The sequence below is a fragment of the Drosophila pseudoobscura genome, chromosome X (assembly GCF_009870125.1).
Source record: "Drosophila pseudoobscura strain MV-25-SWS-2005 chromosome X, UCI_Dpse_MV25, whole genome shotgun sequence".
Classification (NCBI taxonomy): domain Eukaryota; kingdom Metazoa; phylum Arthropoda; class Insecta; order Diptera; family Drosophilidae; genus Drosophila; species Drosophila pseudoobscura.
Window position 1 is genome coordinate 6,560,030 of NC_046683.1, and position 18,498 is coordinate 6,578,527.

Consider the following 18,498-nt stretch of genomic DNA (forward strand, 5'->3'; position numbering starts at 1 on the left):
CGACTTCTGTTGGCGTCTCGATTTGATTTCAAATTGATTATTATTTATGCCATTCGATGTCGGACCGGGCCATTTCCCTCTTGTCTGCGCCCTTACCAGGGCTAATTGCCATTGCCTGGCCTCCTTGCGGACGAGGCAGGCATTGGGGCTGATGTTGAGGCGCCCTGAGTTGATGTTGGGCTTTGAACCTAGAGTCTATTCAGGCGGGAATTTTATCAATCAAGAGGTAGCACCTTTGAGGCAGCATAAGTAGTAATTCCTGGAGCTAAGTTAGAGGATCAATTATATATTTTTGTTTGTATGTTGTTTAATGGTGAAAAAGTGAATAAAATTGTAGTGCAAAATAGAGTTCTCCTACCCGAGTGGGCAATGCGGTCAGTGCGGTTATTAAAGTAACAATTTCGTCTGGTAGTTGCGTATCCCTTTTGGAATTTCGTTGTGGAACCCTCGTTCCCGTGCCCTCGCAGCCCGCTACTCTCCTCAGCTACTCAGGCTCCCATCGGAAGCCAAGAACTGAAACTGAAACTGGTTCGGTCCACTGCTGCCCACCTACGTGGAATCCAGTCCGTTTGTCCGTTTCCAGTCCCTGCTCGTGTTTGCCGTCGTGTCCGTCCGTCTGGTTAAATTACTTAATTTTAATTTCTCGTAGGCGCTGCTTAATCAGCAACTATTAATGCTGCACTCTGCTTATTTACGAGCTCCAAATGACTTCCATTGAGCGCCGTCCGCCGGCCGTCGGCCGCGTGGGCAGCTCCACTGCCAGCTCCTCCTGCTGCTGCACCTCTGTCATGTCAGTGGAGCATGGCTAAGCATGGTGGAGAGGGGCCTTAAGAATGCGGATGATGCTCGTGTAGGTAGGGGCAAAGAGTAATAAAATATTTTTCACAAATGGCATTCAATTATTGTGAAAGAGCGGTTACGAAAAGGTGACTTGAAGGCCAATATGAAAATGGGTTAAACAGTAGAAAATTAGTATTGAATACACACAAGAGTGTTTCTTTTGAAATCGAATAATTCTTTATCTGGGAGCGTAATCTCACATACAACAAATATATGATATTTGGCTATAATTTATGGCTTACTTAAACACTCCATCGAACATTCAGTCGATTACTATCAACCTGCCCTTTCATCTGCCGCTTATCATTTCACTCTCCTCCCTTTGATTGTTTTACCCACAGTTTGTCACACTTAATTAAAGAAAATTTTAAGCACTTTAGATGTCAATTTGTGTCCACTTTTCGTAGCGCCGAATACGATGACAGTTTGCAGTTAGCCCTGTCCCGTCTTTGTCCCCTTTCTTACCTCCATTTGGTCCCAGATCCAAGTTCGAGTCCTGTACTCGCTGTTGCGTCAAAAGGCAGGCGAAAAGGGGAAAAAATGAGTGAGCCAAAGAGGAAGAAACGGTTTAATTAAGTTGAAACCCTTTCGTGCGTGCCAGGGCCAGTGCCAGTTGGCAGATGCCAACCCAGAACCCAGAGCCCAGTGACCAGACCCAGACCCAGACCCAGACTCAGACCCCCTAAGCGATTCCAGTCCCCGGTCCAAGTAGCTCAAGTGGCCAGCAAGTCGACGACAGCTACAGCGATGAGGACTTGGTCCGTCATCTCGTATCCACAGCTGCGGGTGACTCCAACTCCAACTCCAACCGCGTCCACGATTTCGAATGCTCGGATCTCGGATTCGGCTCGGGGGACTCGTGGGCGTGTTAATTTCCAAGGTGTTTGCTATTCCAAGCTGTTTCCGTTCTAATATAAAAAATCAGCGTAATTAAAAATCAAATGATTTTTCCCTTGGCCCCCATTCCACTCTCTCCTCTCCAACCGACGACAGAGAAATATCTTCATTAATTTTGCTCTTTTGCTGTGGGACAGCACCCTCATCCTCAGCCCCAGCCTCAGCCTCAGCCGCGGCCTGAAGTCCCAATTCATTCAATGCTGCACAATTTTTAACTCATTAATTGGTGTGGGCAACCCTTTTTTTTATTCCACCCTGGACGTGAAAAATCTGGCCGAAAATGTCCTGAAAACGGATCCAAGTGATTTATTTGTTTAATCCCTTTCATTTTCGACCGATTTCTTTTTATTTATTTTCTTTTTTCCCCCATTCGGCGCTTTCGCTTTCTTGGCTCTCTCCAGGGCCACGAGCCACGGGCCATGGGCCACTTGAAATGTTGCTGATTAGAGAAACGAAAGAATCGGCATTGAAAATGGCAACAAAGAAGGGGGTACTCCCTGGGAGGAGGTAAGGGATTAAGGGATGCTTGGGGGGCAGTCAAGTGTTGAGAGAACCATCTGCAATTGAAACATTTTCATATCCTGTACGGGATGCGAGCTACGATCCATCCCGTCCACCTCCCAGAGATCTGTTTTTGAGAGCCCCATATTCATTCCCTTTTTGATCTTGTGTTAATTGATTCGTTATCGATTCACACTCCTCGTGACCTGTCGATATGGGTTGAACGACAAAAAAAGAAGAAAGAAAGAGGCACGAGGAGCTGCGGTAAGATCTCGCAGATCGACAGACATTGAGCGACCAATGCGACTGGCAACTTGTTTAGCTGATTTTAATCCGCATTCGATACGGTAACAATTTTTACTTCATCACTCTCGCGGCAAACTGTATCTGCAACTGCATCTCCATCTCCATCTGCAAGAGCCGCACCAATCAAGGAGCGGTTGCGGGGCCAGAGACGAGCTTCTGACATTCGCATAACTTCCGATTTAATCCCAGCGCGTGAATGTCGTTGTCGTTGTCGTCGATCCTCATGTCCCAATCCCAGACGCAGTCGCAATCGCAGTAGCAGTCGCTGTTCCAGCCGCTCCATCTGCTGAGTTATGCGCTTCTGTGCGTTGTCGTATTTTGTAAGCTTTTACGCGCCGGCTACCACAGCCACAGCTACAGCCACAGCCCCATCCCCAGGCGCAGACCATCCGAACAGATCCAATCCGATCCGATCCACAGACTGAGTCAGAGAGCGTCGTCGTCGTCGTTGAAGCGATAAAAGATCAATTTAGTTGCGCCACAGTCGCCCTGTCCGGTGTCCGCTGTCCGTTGTCCGTTGTCTGCTGTCCGCTGATTTAAATCCGATCATTGCGCGACGATTTGATGCGAACTGAAACATGCACAAGGAATTTGCAATTATCGAACATCAAAGGCAGACTTCTCACTGCCTCTGCCTTCACCACTTCGCTTCTCCGCAGATCATCGTACAAATTTGATCGTGCTATGGGAACCCCTAACTGATTATTAGGTGTGAGGCGGCATTAGAGGATTCTCTGGTCAAGTACTCCTCGCTGTGCTCCACCGCTACTTCGCTCCTCCGCTGATTGCCTTGGCCATCAGAGACGACCATCATTGACGGCTGGCTTCCGAGGCAACAACGTAATCAGCGCGAGTTCGTTAAACGATTTTAAATCAGACTCGAGACAAACACTGTGATAAAACAGGCTTAGAGACTGTCGGCGGGCAGTTGGGGGCTGTAGAGGAGGATACCATGTCTAAAGGCAGTAGGTTGTCTAAAGGCTAAAGGGGGTTCGGGTTCGGGTTTGCGTTTGGCGGGAGGAGGGCGGTTTGGTTTAAGCGCTCTGCTCGAAAAATCAAATAGCAAAGAACTACAAATTACATGCCAAAATGCACTTCAATACAAAGCACTTGGGTAAACACACTGAGAAGCAGCAGACACTCAGCAGCAGCAGGATGGAGAGACGACACACAGGGAGCAGGGTACACCTGTGGACCGTACCATCCCGTACCGTACCGGTGATCCTGTGTGTGTCTTTGTGTGTGTGTGTCGGTGTGTCGGTGTGTCGCTGTGCCCCCCGCCCCACATCGACGATGTAAACCTTAAGGTATTTTGCGATAATTGCACTTTGCTGTTGCCCTTGTCTGCCCCGGCCTCCCTGCTGCTTCCTGGTGCGGACTTGCCAAAAAGAGTTGCCGAGTGGTTCCTCCACCCAGAATCCTGAATCCTGCTGTACCTCCCAGCACGCCCATTCCGCCCCTTTGCTTCTTTGCAGTGGCATTGTCGTTGTCTGTGCGTGGCGCAAGACAAACAACAGACAACTGTTCCATGTGTGACTGTGACTGCGACTGCGACTGTGTTGTTGTCTGGCACATGTCTTCGCCAGGCCTGCCTCTGCCCCTGCCCCTGCTCGAAACCCTGCCCAACTGCTACTCTTACACATATTCTTGTATTCCCTGCTCTGCCCTGAAACTTTGCCACTACTTTCAGCTATTAATAAAGTGAAACTAGACTGGAGACCCGGCCAGAGCCAGTGCCGGTGTCTGCCGCGGGGTACCTGCGTTTCCATATCAACTATATTGGGCAGACGCGACGCTTGACGCCTGTAGCCGGGCCCAACTGTACCTGCTACTTAATTAATTCAAATCTTGCTAATTGCATTTTATTTGCTTTTGCTGTGCAGATTTTAAGTTTTTAATTGCAAATCTCTACCCTTCTCCCGCATCCGATCCCCATGCCATTCAGAGGGAAGAAAAAGTCGGCTGAGAGTCAGAGGCTGAGCACTATTCTATATAGATATTGATATTGATATTCCATGATATGGTGGTAGCTGTGTGGCCACAAACGACTTGTATGAATACCTATAAGTGATATGTATAATATTTGAAACCAGTCACCATCACCGTTCCCATCCCCAGACAGGAGGCGCCTCCTCCAGTAATGCTAGAGGCACAAAAGACCAAACATCGGGACAGCGATCGGATCAAAGATATTTCTTATTGGATATATAGATGGGTTCTGGTTGCTTTTCAGAGCTAAGAGAATACATTTCTTTAGCTTGCAGATTCAGAACCAAAAACGAAACGCTCTTGCACCCCGTGTGGATGGGCATGGAAGACAGAAGTGGGAGAGTCGCCCAAGCCCTCAACACGTTCTTGCCATCATCATGTTCAATGGTTGCTCAATAGACTCTCTCCATCTCGGGTGCTGTGGTCCGGGTCTGTCCTCTCCTCATCTCTTTAGTCCATGCCAGCTGTCGCTGCGGTTGGCCGCCTAATGGCCGCTACTGGGGGGGCGTGCCGTCTGATCCCGGGTCGGTCTGTTTCTGTTCCAACTATAGTCATATGGTGGAGACCCTCACAGATACACAGATACAGAAACTCGGTGCTCGTGCTCGTGCTCGTACATCCCCATGACTTTGGATTTCATTAAACGCAAATTTATGCCATTACTTGAATGTCAAATATTGCAAATGTCAAACGATGAGGCGGCCATGGAATAGCCATGCTATACTAATACCATACCCCATGGCTGTGGCTGTGGCTATGGCTGTGGGACGCTATAGTCCCGTCAGACAATAGTGTCCTTCCTTGGGGGCCATCGACGAGCCCTGCCAGTGCCGCTGCCACTGGCACTGCCACTGCCACACTGCCACTGCCACTGCCACTGTCTCTGTTGGTTTTTATGCGTTGTTCGTTTTGTAATTAAGCGACGCACTTGGTTGGATTTGGGTTGTGTTGTGCTCTGTCCCGCAGAATGGGGACTGGGGATGGGGGATGTGTATTGGTCTGCTTTAAATGAGGGAAAATATATTTAAGTTAAATGTTTCGTTAGATGCTAACCAATTTGTTAGAGTTTCCCCCCGCTTATGGCCATCTCTGATGAACTGCCAGGACGAAGTTATTCCCCCGCCGTCCCCATCCCCCTCCCCATTTCCGGCTAACTCCAGTTCCATACCAGTGGCATATCGAAAGATCTGTCAAAGGCTATGAATATATTTGGCTTGCTGGTCAATCCCCTTTCTGGAGGATTCTGGATGGACAATTTTGTCGATGCATTGACCCGACATGTAGTTTGTGGTTAAAGTTGGCGTTTGACATTTATGCCGGATGTCAAGCAGTCCGAGTCCCGGTGCCGGCTCCGGTCTTGGGTCCAAGAAAAAGATCCAAACTGCCACTTCGGCTTGGCCTTTTGTCAGAGTCCATGGCCCACGGCTGGGGTCAGGGAGGGAGTCCCATTGGAGGTCCCATTGTCATCATCAGCAGTGTCGTGGCCATTTGTGCTTGTTATTGTCACTTGGTCGGCCCCCACTTCCCACTCCCCAGCATTGTCTCTCCTTTGGGGCGAACTTTGGTCGGGTACAACTATCGATACCACTGGGGTCTGGGCCTAACCTTTTTGGGGTTTTGTTGTTCCTTGTTTGCTGCCGGTTTCGTTATAGTTTCGCTTTATATTCAATCGAGTCGCAAATGCACCCCGGAGGGCGTTTTCATTTCCACTTTCCACTCTCCCTTCCACTGCCATTTGAATGGCTATTCGGTCATTTGTGTATTTGACATTTGGCTCAAGTGTTGCTGACTTTTCGGTCAGTTCTTCTTCTGCTGCTGGATGGCGATGGCCGGCCCATTCGTTCTTTCTTCCTCTACCATTTCCTGCCATCTGACACTGACTCTGACCCCGGGCCATTGTTGTTCGTCCAACTGTTTTTTGTGTTGTTGTGCCTTTCTTCCAAATGTGTTGTTTCTGCTTGTTTTGGCTCTTAATTAAACTTTGGTCAACTGGTTGCGACTGTGAATGCTCAATGGATTGGGGATTGGTTGGGAGCTGGTCAAAGCTGGTAAATGCTCAATGGATTGGCTGGGAATTGCAATAACGAGTGTTTGATAGTGGTGGGGCACCTCTCGCTCCTTCTCGTTCCTACTCGTTCCTACTAACTCCTTGGTCACTGTCTCCTTCTCTTCTCGAACATTCTCTGAATGCCATTTTTTGCGGCTAGAACCTTTTTACGATGCTCCCCAAAAGAGCATCACGTAGCGAATCACTTAACTTGATTCCCTGACCATCCCCCGTCTCCCATCCGCCCCATCCTCATCTCGAATCCCGAATCCTGAATCCCGAACGCCGAGTCCCTGATGATGCCTGATGGCACAATGGGGAATCCACACAACAAAAGAACTCAGACTGAAGATAATTCTCAGTTATTTGAAGCAAACACGCAAATGCGTTCGAATCAATTGTCCGATTGTTCAGATTGTTCAGATTGTCTAACCAGTCCCCCGTCCCCCTATGCCACTGTTCCCCTGTTCCATGGCCGCACAAAAAATGCGATCAAATTGAAATGAAAAGCTCAGCGTGCAACGCATCGCAAATGAGTGGCAGGGATGGGAGGTACATAGGCATGATGCCTCCTGCTTGGAGTTTGGTGGTTGGGCGTTGGGTGCGTGCCGTGTGCGGTTTGAACGTTTCACTTTCACTGCAACTTTCACCCGTAAAGTGGCGTTGGGCGTGGCAGGGAAAGGGGAAGAGGAAGAGGAAAGAGGCTGGTCAACTGGCGGCACGTGTCCTAATTTTTTCGGATTTTTCCCGCTGTTGTTTGTCCGCCTATAAATATTTTGTGGCAAGCGGGCTGTGGGGGATTGCAGGGCCAGGAGCTCTCAATGAGCTTGCTTTTTTAGACCGTACGGCCAGCGGCAGCTCAGCATCCCGGCGATGTCATTTGTAAATGGCATGTTATCAATTTTCGAGATGATTGAATCAAGTGATTTGTGTGCGTGTCAAACGGGAGTTGTCCGGGAAGGACTCCGGGACAGGGCATGGGCGATGGGGACGGAAAGGAATAGAGTTCGGGGGTAGGAATGGGGGAATGGATAGTTGGGCAGGATGTTTCCTTAAACACGTGGCAGGGGGGAACTGGCTTTGAAGTTGCCTTCGTCGGACTTTGTTTGTTGGTCTTTTGGATTCCCGTAAGAAGCAAGAAGGAATCTTTCTTAGTCTGTTTGCCTGTCTGGTCCCTGGTCCCTGGTCCCTGGTCCCCGGTCCCCGGACCCCGAACCCCGGATGCTGGTTTGCTTATTAAGAGATTATCAATTTCTTTTGATGCGATGCGCTTGTGTGCCATATAAATATGGTCAATGATGTTGGTAATGAGAAAATTGAGATGATGTCTCATGGATGCTTATATTCGGCAGACAGAAAACTAATGGTGGCACGGGAGCGGGTCAACATGTACATCCATCACGTACAAGAGAGGGAGAGAGATAGAGGGGGGGGCGACACTACATTGCCTTGCAACAGATGCGACTCTCAGCAGAACATGCTCCGCCGGTTGTCTCATTGGGAATGCACAAAGGCAAAGTTGTCCAGCACCTCAACTCTTCTTCTATCTCTTTCTCCGGCTCTATTTCTCCTTCTTTCTCTCACTCTTCCTTCTTCTATGCCCTTTCTGCATTAAGAAATTAAAATCTGCCCTAGAAAAATGCATGTAGAACTGTTTGGGCGCCCTCGCCCATTGCACATGTGATGCCGGGGCTTCATCGGCAGGGTCCTGCTTCTGGTCCTGGTCTTCGCGGCCTCCTGGGTCCTACCATCCCACCCGTGTGTCTCCTGCGCCTTCCTCTGCCAGCACTCGCGAGTGTTTTGTTATTTTTGCGGAAGTTTTGTAATTGCGGAAACGGCAACTGCTTCAGTCTCGGTCTCCTGCTTCTGCTTCTGCCCCCAGTTGCAGCTTCACCACCAGCACCAGTCCTTGCCACAGTTTCTGACTCCTGCTGCAAGACAATGACTCCGCGAGCATATGTGGCTGTGTGTCTGGGTGTGGGTTTACTTCTGTGGAGGATGCTGCTCAAGTGTTCGATACGCGGCTCGTCGACATCTCCTTCCCCTTTGGGGCGTGTGGCATGTGGCACAAGGAGAGCGGCTGGGCGCGCTGTTAGGTAAACTTGGCAAAACTTGAAGTTACGGACGCGTAAATTGAAAATACACACGAGACCCCCAGCGCCCCGCCATTTCCCAGCTGCCGCCGTTTCGCTCAGTGTAGTGCAGCGCAGAGCGGCCGCCACATTATTGAAACTATAAATTTCTAAAAGCAATCTTTTGCGGGCAGACAACAGCAATGGAGGCACCAGCCTCTGTATTTGTATTTGCATTTGTATTTGTGCTGTAGCTATACGCCCGTGTCCGTCCGCCAGAGCGCGCCTGTCCGTCTGTGTGGGCCGGCGGCTGTTAACGCTGCCACCACGTCGATGTTGTGGTCGAAAAGTTTTCTCATTTCGCATGTGCACGCGCGTGTACTTTGCCCCAGACTCCAGTTGCCTCCGCACCAGAAATTAGGCAACACAATTGAACACTTGCCCTGTTTTAGAGAAAGGAAGAGAGGGAGACAGAGAGAGTGAGAAGGAGAGTGTGAGGGAATCTTGAAATCAATAGGTTTTCCGCCTGGGAATAGTTTAAGGCTAATGATTGATACTCGATTGGTGACCCCTACTAGCTTGCATCAAATATCAAAATAGCTATATATATAAAAGTGGATTAAAAAATTTCTATAGTACTTCATCACTATTGAACGGCAGGAAGGAAAATTCAGTTCGATTGGCCTTTGCGATGACAATCAATAAATGGCAAGACCAATCGTTGGAAATCTTTGGGATTACGGCTCTGGAGTTTATCTGTTCGGACGAGGCAACATTCGTCGGGTCCGACATTCTACAGCTCCTTAGTTCTGTAAAACTAAATGGTTACACCTGCCAAAGGGGATTGTCTTGTTAGAAATTGCCAAGCAGATAGAGGTAAAGCGTAGTAAAGGGTTAGGCTCGAATAAGCTCCCAACAAAATGAAGAATTTCTGAGCACTCCCTCTTTGTCCTATAACACCGAGTAGCCGTTGAATATATATTCTTCATTCTCCACATCGTTTAAGTACCATAAATCTCTGAATTCTCCTTTTGGGAACGCCTTCTCTGGGGTACAGTCGTCCCGTCCATAAAAATTTGTCAGCATTTGGGCGATTTGCATATCAATTGCCAAGAAGAAAATACATTACAAATTAGACACTAATAGAGAAAATCAAGTTAAGGACGACATCAACTTATCTCCGGCTGGACCCTGAACACTGGACCCCGGACCCCGGTCCCAGCCTCCGTTGCGCCCATTTGCATGCTTCATTAGCGTGGCCCATGCCCCATGGTCCGCTCCGAATTAAAAGTAATGTTAATTGCGCTTAGTCCACGGCGACTGGCGTTCATCCATAATCAATTTTAGCCGCCGGCCCAAAGGAGGAGAAGGAGGCACGAACAAAATAAGAAAGAAACGCACAAAATATGACATAAAAATTTTTCATTTCCTTCAGAGAGGCACAGAAAAAAAGAAAAGTACAAATAGACAGAGAGAGATAGAGTGGGAGAGAGATAGAAAAACGCGCGACGCCAGACACATTTTCTGGTGATATTCCCAGCGGACAAGTCCCCAGGCGTCGAACTTTGGCAATGAAGTAGAAAATGAAGTAGCGCAACGCCCACTCAGGGCAGACCCCAGTGGGTCTGTGAATGTATTCATCAATGCAACACATTTGCATATTTCGAGCGTAAAAATTAATCACTAATTTTAATACGCAACGAGGCGGTCCGGCACTGACGTCGCGCCGCGGCGTTGCAGAAGATCCACCAGGCTCGCGCGGGCGGGGCTCAGCCGAGGCCAAAAAAAAAAAAACCAGCAAGAGAAAAACCGAAACCGAAAGAAAACCTCAGGAGCGGCCCCCTTAAACTTGTTAAGTGGGCAACACTAATGTAGCAATTTTGAAATTGATGAAAAAAGCCTGATGGGAACCCTGCGAGAAGGATGGGGATGCGACCCCATGCCGCGCAAATGTAAGGTAAACAAATTGCGCGATGAGGCGTTGTCATTTATAAGAAAAAGAGAGATCCGGGAGACCATAACGAAGCCCAGAACGAAGACGTCGACGAGGACGAGGAAGAACGACTGGAAACGAAAATGAACGAGCGGCCAGCCAAAGATATTTCCTGTTTCCTTTTCTTGGCTGGGAAAATCATAATAATAAAAAAATAAATAAATGGAAAATGAGAAAAACCAGCACCCACATAAAAGTGACCAGCAGAGGGATGAGAGAGAGAGAGAGGGAGAGAAATTGCCGGGGGATGCGGGGATATTAAATGGGAAACGAAAAAAATGTCTATCGAAACGCTGGCCGCGTTTTACCTGCAGCGTTTTGATAGCCGGATCCCTGTGCTAGAGCCACAGCCCGAGTCGCACCGAGACGCACCGAGACGCACCTCCATTAAAACTAATGGGAAATTTGCTATAATTTGATTTCGGAGTAGCTCACGGACCCCGAATGGGCCTCATTCTGAACCTTAGCCAGAGATTGAAGGTGTCCCATCAGAGTACAGAGCTGTGGGGGAAATGGGAATAGATGGGCTAAAGGAGAAAGGGAAATCAGTTTGGTAATTAGTCAAAGGAAATCAATTGGATGGAACTTTTAGATCTTTCCAATATATGATTTTACAAGAATTCTCTGATTACATTCCCGTCTGCTCCTCATAGACCCTAAACGATGGATGGATGGATTCTCGTACTCTTACCCAGGTAAGTGGATGCTCTGAAAGTGATTTGAATATTCAAGTAGATGAATGGGCGGGACGGGAGGTATGGGGCAACAGACAAAGGACATACATGCCTTCAGCATATACATAGTACACATGCCATTATCACACGAACACACACACAAAGGGCCAGAGAAGGGAAGACAGGGAGAGTGAATGGTATGCTGTGTGGATATTTATTATGTTATCGAAATAAATCACAAATAAACATGAATAAACAAACCAAAACCAAAGAAATGCCTAAGTAGATTTGTCAAAAAGTAGTCGGCAAAAGAGCATCCGTACACACGGACACGCACACACTCAGACGTGCTTCAGATGCGCCGTAAAGTATGCAAAAATGTTACACAAATGAAAATAACTTGAGCAAAAGTTGATGTCCTACCACAGCCATCCAGCATTCAGCATCCAGCATCCCAGCATACAGCATCCTCTATCGCCCCTGCCAGGCACTGACAAGAATTTATGGGCCCGATGTGCTCTGCTCTTTTCCATACCATTTCCATGTGCTCTACAAAATGTCAATGCTGTGTCGCCTCGTACTCATGCTCCCTCCACCAGCATTTGTTCTGTTCTGTTCTTTTCTTTTCGAAGGAATTTCTGCTCTTTTCCCCGCCTCTTTCATCAGTCTCGTATATTTACTCGCATATATATTTGGTCACATATCAAAATAAGTCTGATGATCCAATAAAGTGCTTATAGCGCGACGGTGGCTTAAAGGGCTACCCTGCCCATGCCCCGGCCCCTACCCTGCTCTGGCATCTCTGCTAGCCCTTCCCCTTCTGCTGGCTGTCACATTAGTGACGCGCCGTAGCCCAATATTTTACATAGCATACTTTTGCGGGCCGATGGCGAGGCTTGTAATGAAAATAAATGCGTTACATTTCAATACTTTCACGAGTGTGTGCCTGCCCGAATCCCGTCGAATCCCGGCATCCATATTCGCACATGCAATTTTTGATTTATGTCCCTGTTTCGCTGTGTTCGTGTGTGCTGTGCGTGTGTGTGTTTTTGACATTTGTTCAGGACACGTGAAAATATTTCGAGTGCCGCCGAAACCGAAACCAAAAATGAAACTACTTCAGACAGTCAGTGGATGAATGCGTAACCGAATCGGAATCCGAAACCCATTTCCTCCCTCTCAAGGACTGCTATCTATTCCTGCACTCATACCCACACACACACACACGCATACATACGTATTTGAAGAAGGCAAAAAGAAATGATTTATTTGTGGCATTTCTGGGACTTTCACAGACTTATTCTTCGACTGCTCCTGCTCCTGCTGCTGCTCCTAATACATTTTTCTCTTTTCGGCATATTTGGCGCTCCATGCATGACAAATTGTTAGGAAAACGCAGCAGCAGCATCCACCATCCCACTCTCCCACCCCCCACGTGTGGCCTGCTCTTCAGCCTGCTGCTTATCATCGAAATGTACTCAAGAAAATTCCACAAATAACGCGATGCCAGCTCCACTTGCACCAACTGCGTGGGCTTGCTTCCGCTCACTCGAGGGGTGGTGCACAGTGGGGTGGGGCTGGGGTTAAGCAGAAGGTAATCGGTGGGGAGGGGGAGAATGGGACCCTGCATGCATGAACAGTTCATTGAGTTGACATTGAGTGCTTGTGATTTATGTTGAATTTTTTCCCACTTCCACTGTCAAGAGCAGCCAAGGATCAAGGGAGCGAGCGGACGAGGATTGGCCTCGGAGTGTGGCACTCAGGGCTTAGCAGTAGGACGGAGGTGCAACATTGTGCGGGAGTGGGTTAGCGGACTGTTGTGTGGTTTGGCGATGCACAAAGGAAGTGTTATAGAGGAAGCCTTCATTATCTTCAGAATAGAATTAGATATAAACTGCCAGAGGTAGATCGCGCCTGAGCTACAGCTCCGAACCACCCTCTGTCTCCTCCTGCTCTCCTGCCACACCACTCCATACTCTAGTCCGTTTTAGCCATCTATTTTGCAAGCCAAATTGCGTTTGCGTCATCATCAGTCGTCAGTCAAGACCAAGACCATGGCGCTCCCGCTGCCGCTGCCTCACCGACCATCTCTCCGTTCAAAAACCATCTACGTTCCAATGCTCGTCTGACTGACGACTGAGTTGCCATATATTCAAACTAAATGTGTCACGTCCAAACAACAAAAATTTCATTTATATTCGCATATACCAACAAAAAAAACAATCGCACACAAAAATTTAAACAGAAAAAAAGGAAGGAATGCGAGCGACTGTGGTCGACCCTTAAGATACCCTTGCAGATTCATCGCTTTCAAATATATAAAGCAGTTTGAAGGCCTAGATATGAATACAAAAATTTAGTTTTGATCTTCCGTTTTTGTCAGTCAGGATTTTGAAAAATGAAGACTTCCACTGATTGAACTGCATCCACTGTAGTCATCTATTGATACACAATACCCTTCTCTGTAAGGGCATTTTAAAGAAAAAACTCGTAGTGGAAGAGGAAGCTGTCCAGAAGATGAAGAAAAAAATGGCAAGAAGCAAAAGAAAATGGTAGGAAAAAAAGGCAGGCAGAAGTAGAAGCGGGAAACGTTATAAACTTTAAGCGAATGGAATGGGCCTGAGGTCGGACTTGGTGGGGGGATTGAGATTCTGGGTGGTGTGAGAAATCCGCTTTGGTTTATTTGAAATGTGAAGCAATTTGGGGCAAATGCATGTGACGATGGCAGCACACCCCCGAGCCTCTCCCCCCACCTATTGGCGGGGCAGTGTGCGAAATGGTTACAAATTATGTGCAGCATAAGTTGAGGCGCTGCCGCCGCTGCTACCTCAGTCTCCTTTTTTTTTGCACTCCCCTTTACTCCTTCGCTGTGTGGGGCGTTTTAAGCAGCCACTTCCTGCCACGCCCCATCGCCAGCAGCGGCGGCAACAAATCAACGGAAGCGGAAGTGGCAATGGAAATGGAAATGCGACAGCGACAGCGAATGAAGCGAAGCCGCAAAAGGTGTGAAAAATGCAAGACAGAGAGGAAAGCAGATGAAAAATCACAAAAATGTTAGCGTTAGTCACAAACAGAATTGTGCAGAGGAAGAGGAAGAGGCGGGGGCGGAGGATAAGGTGTTGCGACTATGTGGAGTCCTTGCGGTTGTCCATCAGTCGAGATCGGAAGCAATGAAAGTGGAGGTATGTAACTTTCGAGAATCGGAATTGGGAGCAGATGAATGAAGTGTTATATGTGATGTAGGAAACCATAAGAAAAGGCTTGAAATGAATGCAACACTCTCCATTTGTACCCACTGCACATGCAACTTTTAGCCTTTACCCCTTCCCATTCCTTTTGACTTTCCGCGCTTCCTCCTACAAATCTCTGCACTGGAAGTTTCTTTTTTGATTTATGCTAATTTAAATGCGCTCCATATACATATATTTTTTCGCTTTTGTCACCATTTTGTAGTCGACGCCCTTATTCCAAAGCTCGCGTTGCTACTGGCACCCAGGAGTGTGAAAACACACGCAATTTCTTCCACATAATGAGATATCCTTTAAAAGAGCAAACTTATTGTATTCTTAAGCAGATTTCTTGATCTGTTCCTTCTTGTTATAATAATAATGGTCCAAACTCTTTTTGAATATAGGGTATATGTTAATTAGAAGGAACAGGGATCGTATAGTTCCTGATCTTGAATGGAAAGCGTAGCTTCAGATCCCTCGGACATGGAAACCCTCTAGAAGCTAGATCAACAGGTACTTCTAGGCGAAAATTATGATTTCCGTAAAGTAAATTCGAGAATATTCCCCCACAATCATCTCCTGGTGACGTTTGATGCACACATCCACGACTAATCGTAGTTAATCTTTATCAGCTAAGATCCAGACAGCGGGGCAGCCTTTCTGGGACCATAGTTAAAGTCAATCTGTACAAACTTTCGAATGGTAAACCCTATGTACACATGGTGTACGTCCGATGGGGAACGGAACACTTACCGGCATCCCGGAGGGCAGTGCACAGTCCATAGCCCTAAGCCAATAAGCCAGCCACTTTGCCAGAGAGTTATCCAAGGCGCCCAGCGGGAGGACAACGGTGGAGAGAATTGGGCTCTGGTTTGGGTTTGGGTTTGGGAAAGGGAAAGGATCCGTCAAACGGAAATCAGATATGTGTCTGCTGCTGTTCTTCGGGTGTTGGCATTTCTTTCACGAAAGCACAGTCCGTCAAAACTAATGTCGAGCGGCTCTGAGACCTCCCCTCTACGCAAATACGGTAGTGGGATTCTCCGCAGCCCCGAGGGGCCAAGCGACTGTCTCACTGTTTCCTTTTCGGGGTAGACCGCAATAGGTCTCCCAACTCGACCTTTAAGTGTGTCATTTTATGGGCAACCCTCGGGTGTGCCCCAACCCTCACCCCTCCCGCTACCGACGCCGTACAACCCTTTCGCACCCACACACTTTCTCGGTTATGCAAAAATGTAAAATTTTTATTGTTCGTGTTTTTCTTTTATTGCCAGCGGGCGGGCGTTCGCCGGCGCATCTTCATCCGTTGATCTGTCGCACCCCACACCGCACTTTTCTTTCTTTCCGACTTTTTCTCTCCCTTTCGTTTTCTCTGCGGCTATCTCCTTCTCTGTCCGTCTCCCTCCACGTTTTTGAGTCTGACTTTTCGACTTTTCCCACATGTCGTATCAGCGGCTTTTCTCGCGTGGCTTTTACCCAATGCCTCGTCCCCGTCCGGTCCGTCTCATCCACTGTCCTGCCGCTTCGTTGTCCTGCCCCCCCGTTTTCCGTCCATCCCCACTACGAGGACCTTCCTCGCTTCGTTTTTCCCCTTTTTTTTTAAACTTCGTTTTCGGGCGATTTTAGCAGTGCGCGATTTTCAACGCATTGCCCGCAGGGGATGTCTCCCGCCCCTCGACTCCTCCACATGGGTTCCATATTATTTCGCATTTAAAAATAGATTTGCATTTGTATAAGTGTGCATATATGTATATGTGTATATTTGTGTGTATGCATGTGTTTGTGTTTGGCGTGCCCAATTGATTTATGGTTTTTTTAAATAAGCAAAAAAAGTCTTCCCGAAAAGGTTGCGCCACGGGGGCAGTGGAAAGGTGCTGCAACAGATACTAGAAGAGCAACAGAGATGGATAGAAACTGATAGAGAGGGTGGCAAGAGGGTGGCCGTGTTAAGAGTGTGGGGTGGAAAGGGGTAAGCTCTTCGCTTGTTGTTGTTTACTCTTTTGCGGTTATTTTGCGGCTTTTCTTTTTGGCGCGTTTTTTACCCTCGCCATCGAATCGCGTCCGTGTCTAGGACCGTGTCCGTGTCCGCGTCCGCGACCGCATACACATCCGTACGCCTGTCCATGGCGGCTTATTGACTTTTTAACTGATCCTTCGGGTGTAATTGTAGTTATTGTTGGCATTTTTCCCTCACAAGAACATGCCCGAGGATGCGTGGGTCGTCTGTGCAGAGAGGCCAGATCTGGCACTGTGAGAGATATTACGATTCCAAAAGATTTCTAGCTTTGTAGAATGTCAAGATATCTTGATTTGGTCAGATAGTCCGATAGAGTCAACATATGGTTGATTCTTTGAGCTCTAAGTAAGAGACAGAGAACCAAGTATCTTAATATTTATCAGCTCTGAAGTCCTAAAGCTCAAATAAGGCCAACTAATGTCAGTCCCTTTAAAACGAAGCATCTTTCAGTAAATTAATTATCTACTACAATCAATCTGAAACATTTCACATGAAAATGTGAGCGACTTGGAACGTACATGTATATCGTTTCCATGTTTTCCGATAACTAATATGATTACCAATATTAGATTTCGATATCAATCAATTCAGTACGAACACAAAGGTATCCTGTTTGAAAAGAGAAATTGAAAAGATAGTTGGCTTTTGTCGAAAATTTCTAATGTCCGTCAACTTGAGTCTCCAAATCTTTTAAGCATTTTATTAGTTTCGGAAATTACAAATTACAAAGCAACACAAATCTTTCACAGATTTTTCAAAAATGTTGCCTGGGTGGAAGAGATTTTATGTCGTGGCCCTGAGCATGACCAACCTGTTGTTCCTGATACTCACCCAGCCGGTAGCGGACAAATTTAAGCGCCATCCCGAGAAAGTCGATAAAAATGACTCGTACGTCATAATGGTGGTCCAAACAATCCAAGTGTTTTTGTATATAGCAGCACAAATACTGCTAGCTCGGCACATCGTTGTGAGTAGTCGAATTTTGTCCTTAATCAATGGGAAACATCGTTCAACCTGATGTGTGCGTCTGCCTGCAGGAATTCTTGATTTTGACTCTTTTTTTACTGTGGAACTGTACCATCCAGATTATTCTGAGCAGTGGATATCTGATATTTACCATACTCTATGGCCATGCCGACCCACTAGTCATGAGCCTGGCTATCTTAGATATAAGTACGTATACAGCGATCCTCGATGTCCACCTAACCAATGTGACTTCTTTAGCATTTTTAGTGGTCGGCTTAGTGTTCTGGAACGTGGCCGAAGAGTATTTACAGATGGGTATTCAAGAAGACTTTATAGATCAATGAATTAAATTCAATATTTCATGTGAAACGCGAGAACTCTATAAATACTTACTATGCTTCTTCGTCAATTCAAATTTTGTAACATTCATGCATGTCTTCTGACACTTTTGAAATCAATGACCCAATCGTCCAATAAAAGTTTGATACATAAACAAACATGTAAATTGAAATATCTTTTCCTTTTGAATTCAAGCCTCTTTCCTGGCCCACTCTCCTTCTGCAAGAGCCCCTTCTGCCCAAGGATATTGTCACTAAGAAAGGAAAGGCAGCCAATGAGAGGATGAGCAACAGAATGAAGAGAAAACAAACAACAATACACAAATAAATTGATGTCATTTTCGTTTTCGTTACGTCTCAAATGGAATTAGTGGCACGCTAAAAAAAGACTAGCAAAGGGAAGGCGCACAGAAGGGGAACCATTCTGTGGAGTCGCAGTCGCAGACGAGAGACTGAAGAAGGACAAATCCAAACGAGACCCCTGCCAAAGCTCCATTTTATCAAGAGCAGCAGAAAGAAGGAATAAAAAATACCAACGGAGGAGGCAAGGAAAAGCAGTGGCAGAGGCAGTGGAAAACAGACGGCAGGAGATGGCAATGAAAACGCAGATAAACATATTCGCGAATTTGTT

General features: G+C 47.1%; 1 protein-coding gene across 1 annotated transcript; it reads left to right on the forward strand.

The window, feature by feature from the left end:
- Positions 1-17,203: 17,203 nt before the first annotated feature.
- Positions 17,204-17,938, forward strand: LOC26532679 (uncharacterized). Its single transcript, XM_015186624.2, has 3 exons — positions 17,204-17,530; positions 17,601-17,736; positions 17,788-17,938. The coding sequence occupies exons 1-3, from the start codon at positions 17,324-17,326 to the stop codon at positions 17,871-17,873; spliced, it is 429 nt and encodes a 142-aa protein (XP_015042110.2). The 5' UTR covers positions 17,204-17,323; the 3' UTR covers positions 17,874-17,938.
- The last annotated feature ends 560 nt before the right edge of the window (positions 17,939-18,498 follow it).

Coding starts and splice junctions, on each gene's coding strand:
- LOC26532679 (XM_015186624.2), top strand. CDS start 17,324: ATGTTGCCTGGGTGGAAGAGATTTTATGTCGTGGCCCTGAGCATGACC. Junction 17,531..17,600: donor TGCTAGCTCGGCACATCGTT/GTGAGTAGTCGA, acceptor GTCTGCCTGCAG/GAATTCTTGATTTTGACTCT. Junction 17,737..17,787: donor CCTGGCTATCTTAGATATAA/GTACGTATACAG, acceptor TGACTTCTTTAG/CATTTTTAGTGGTCGGCTTA.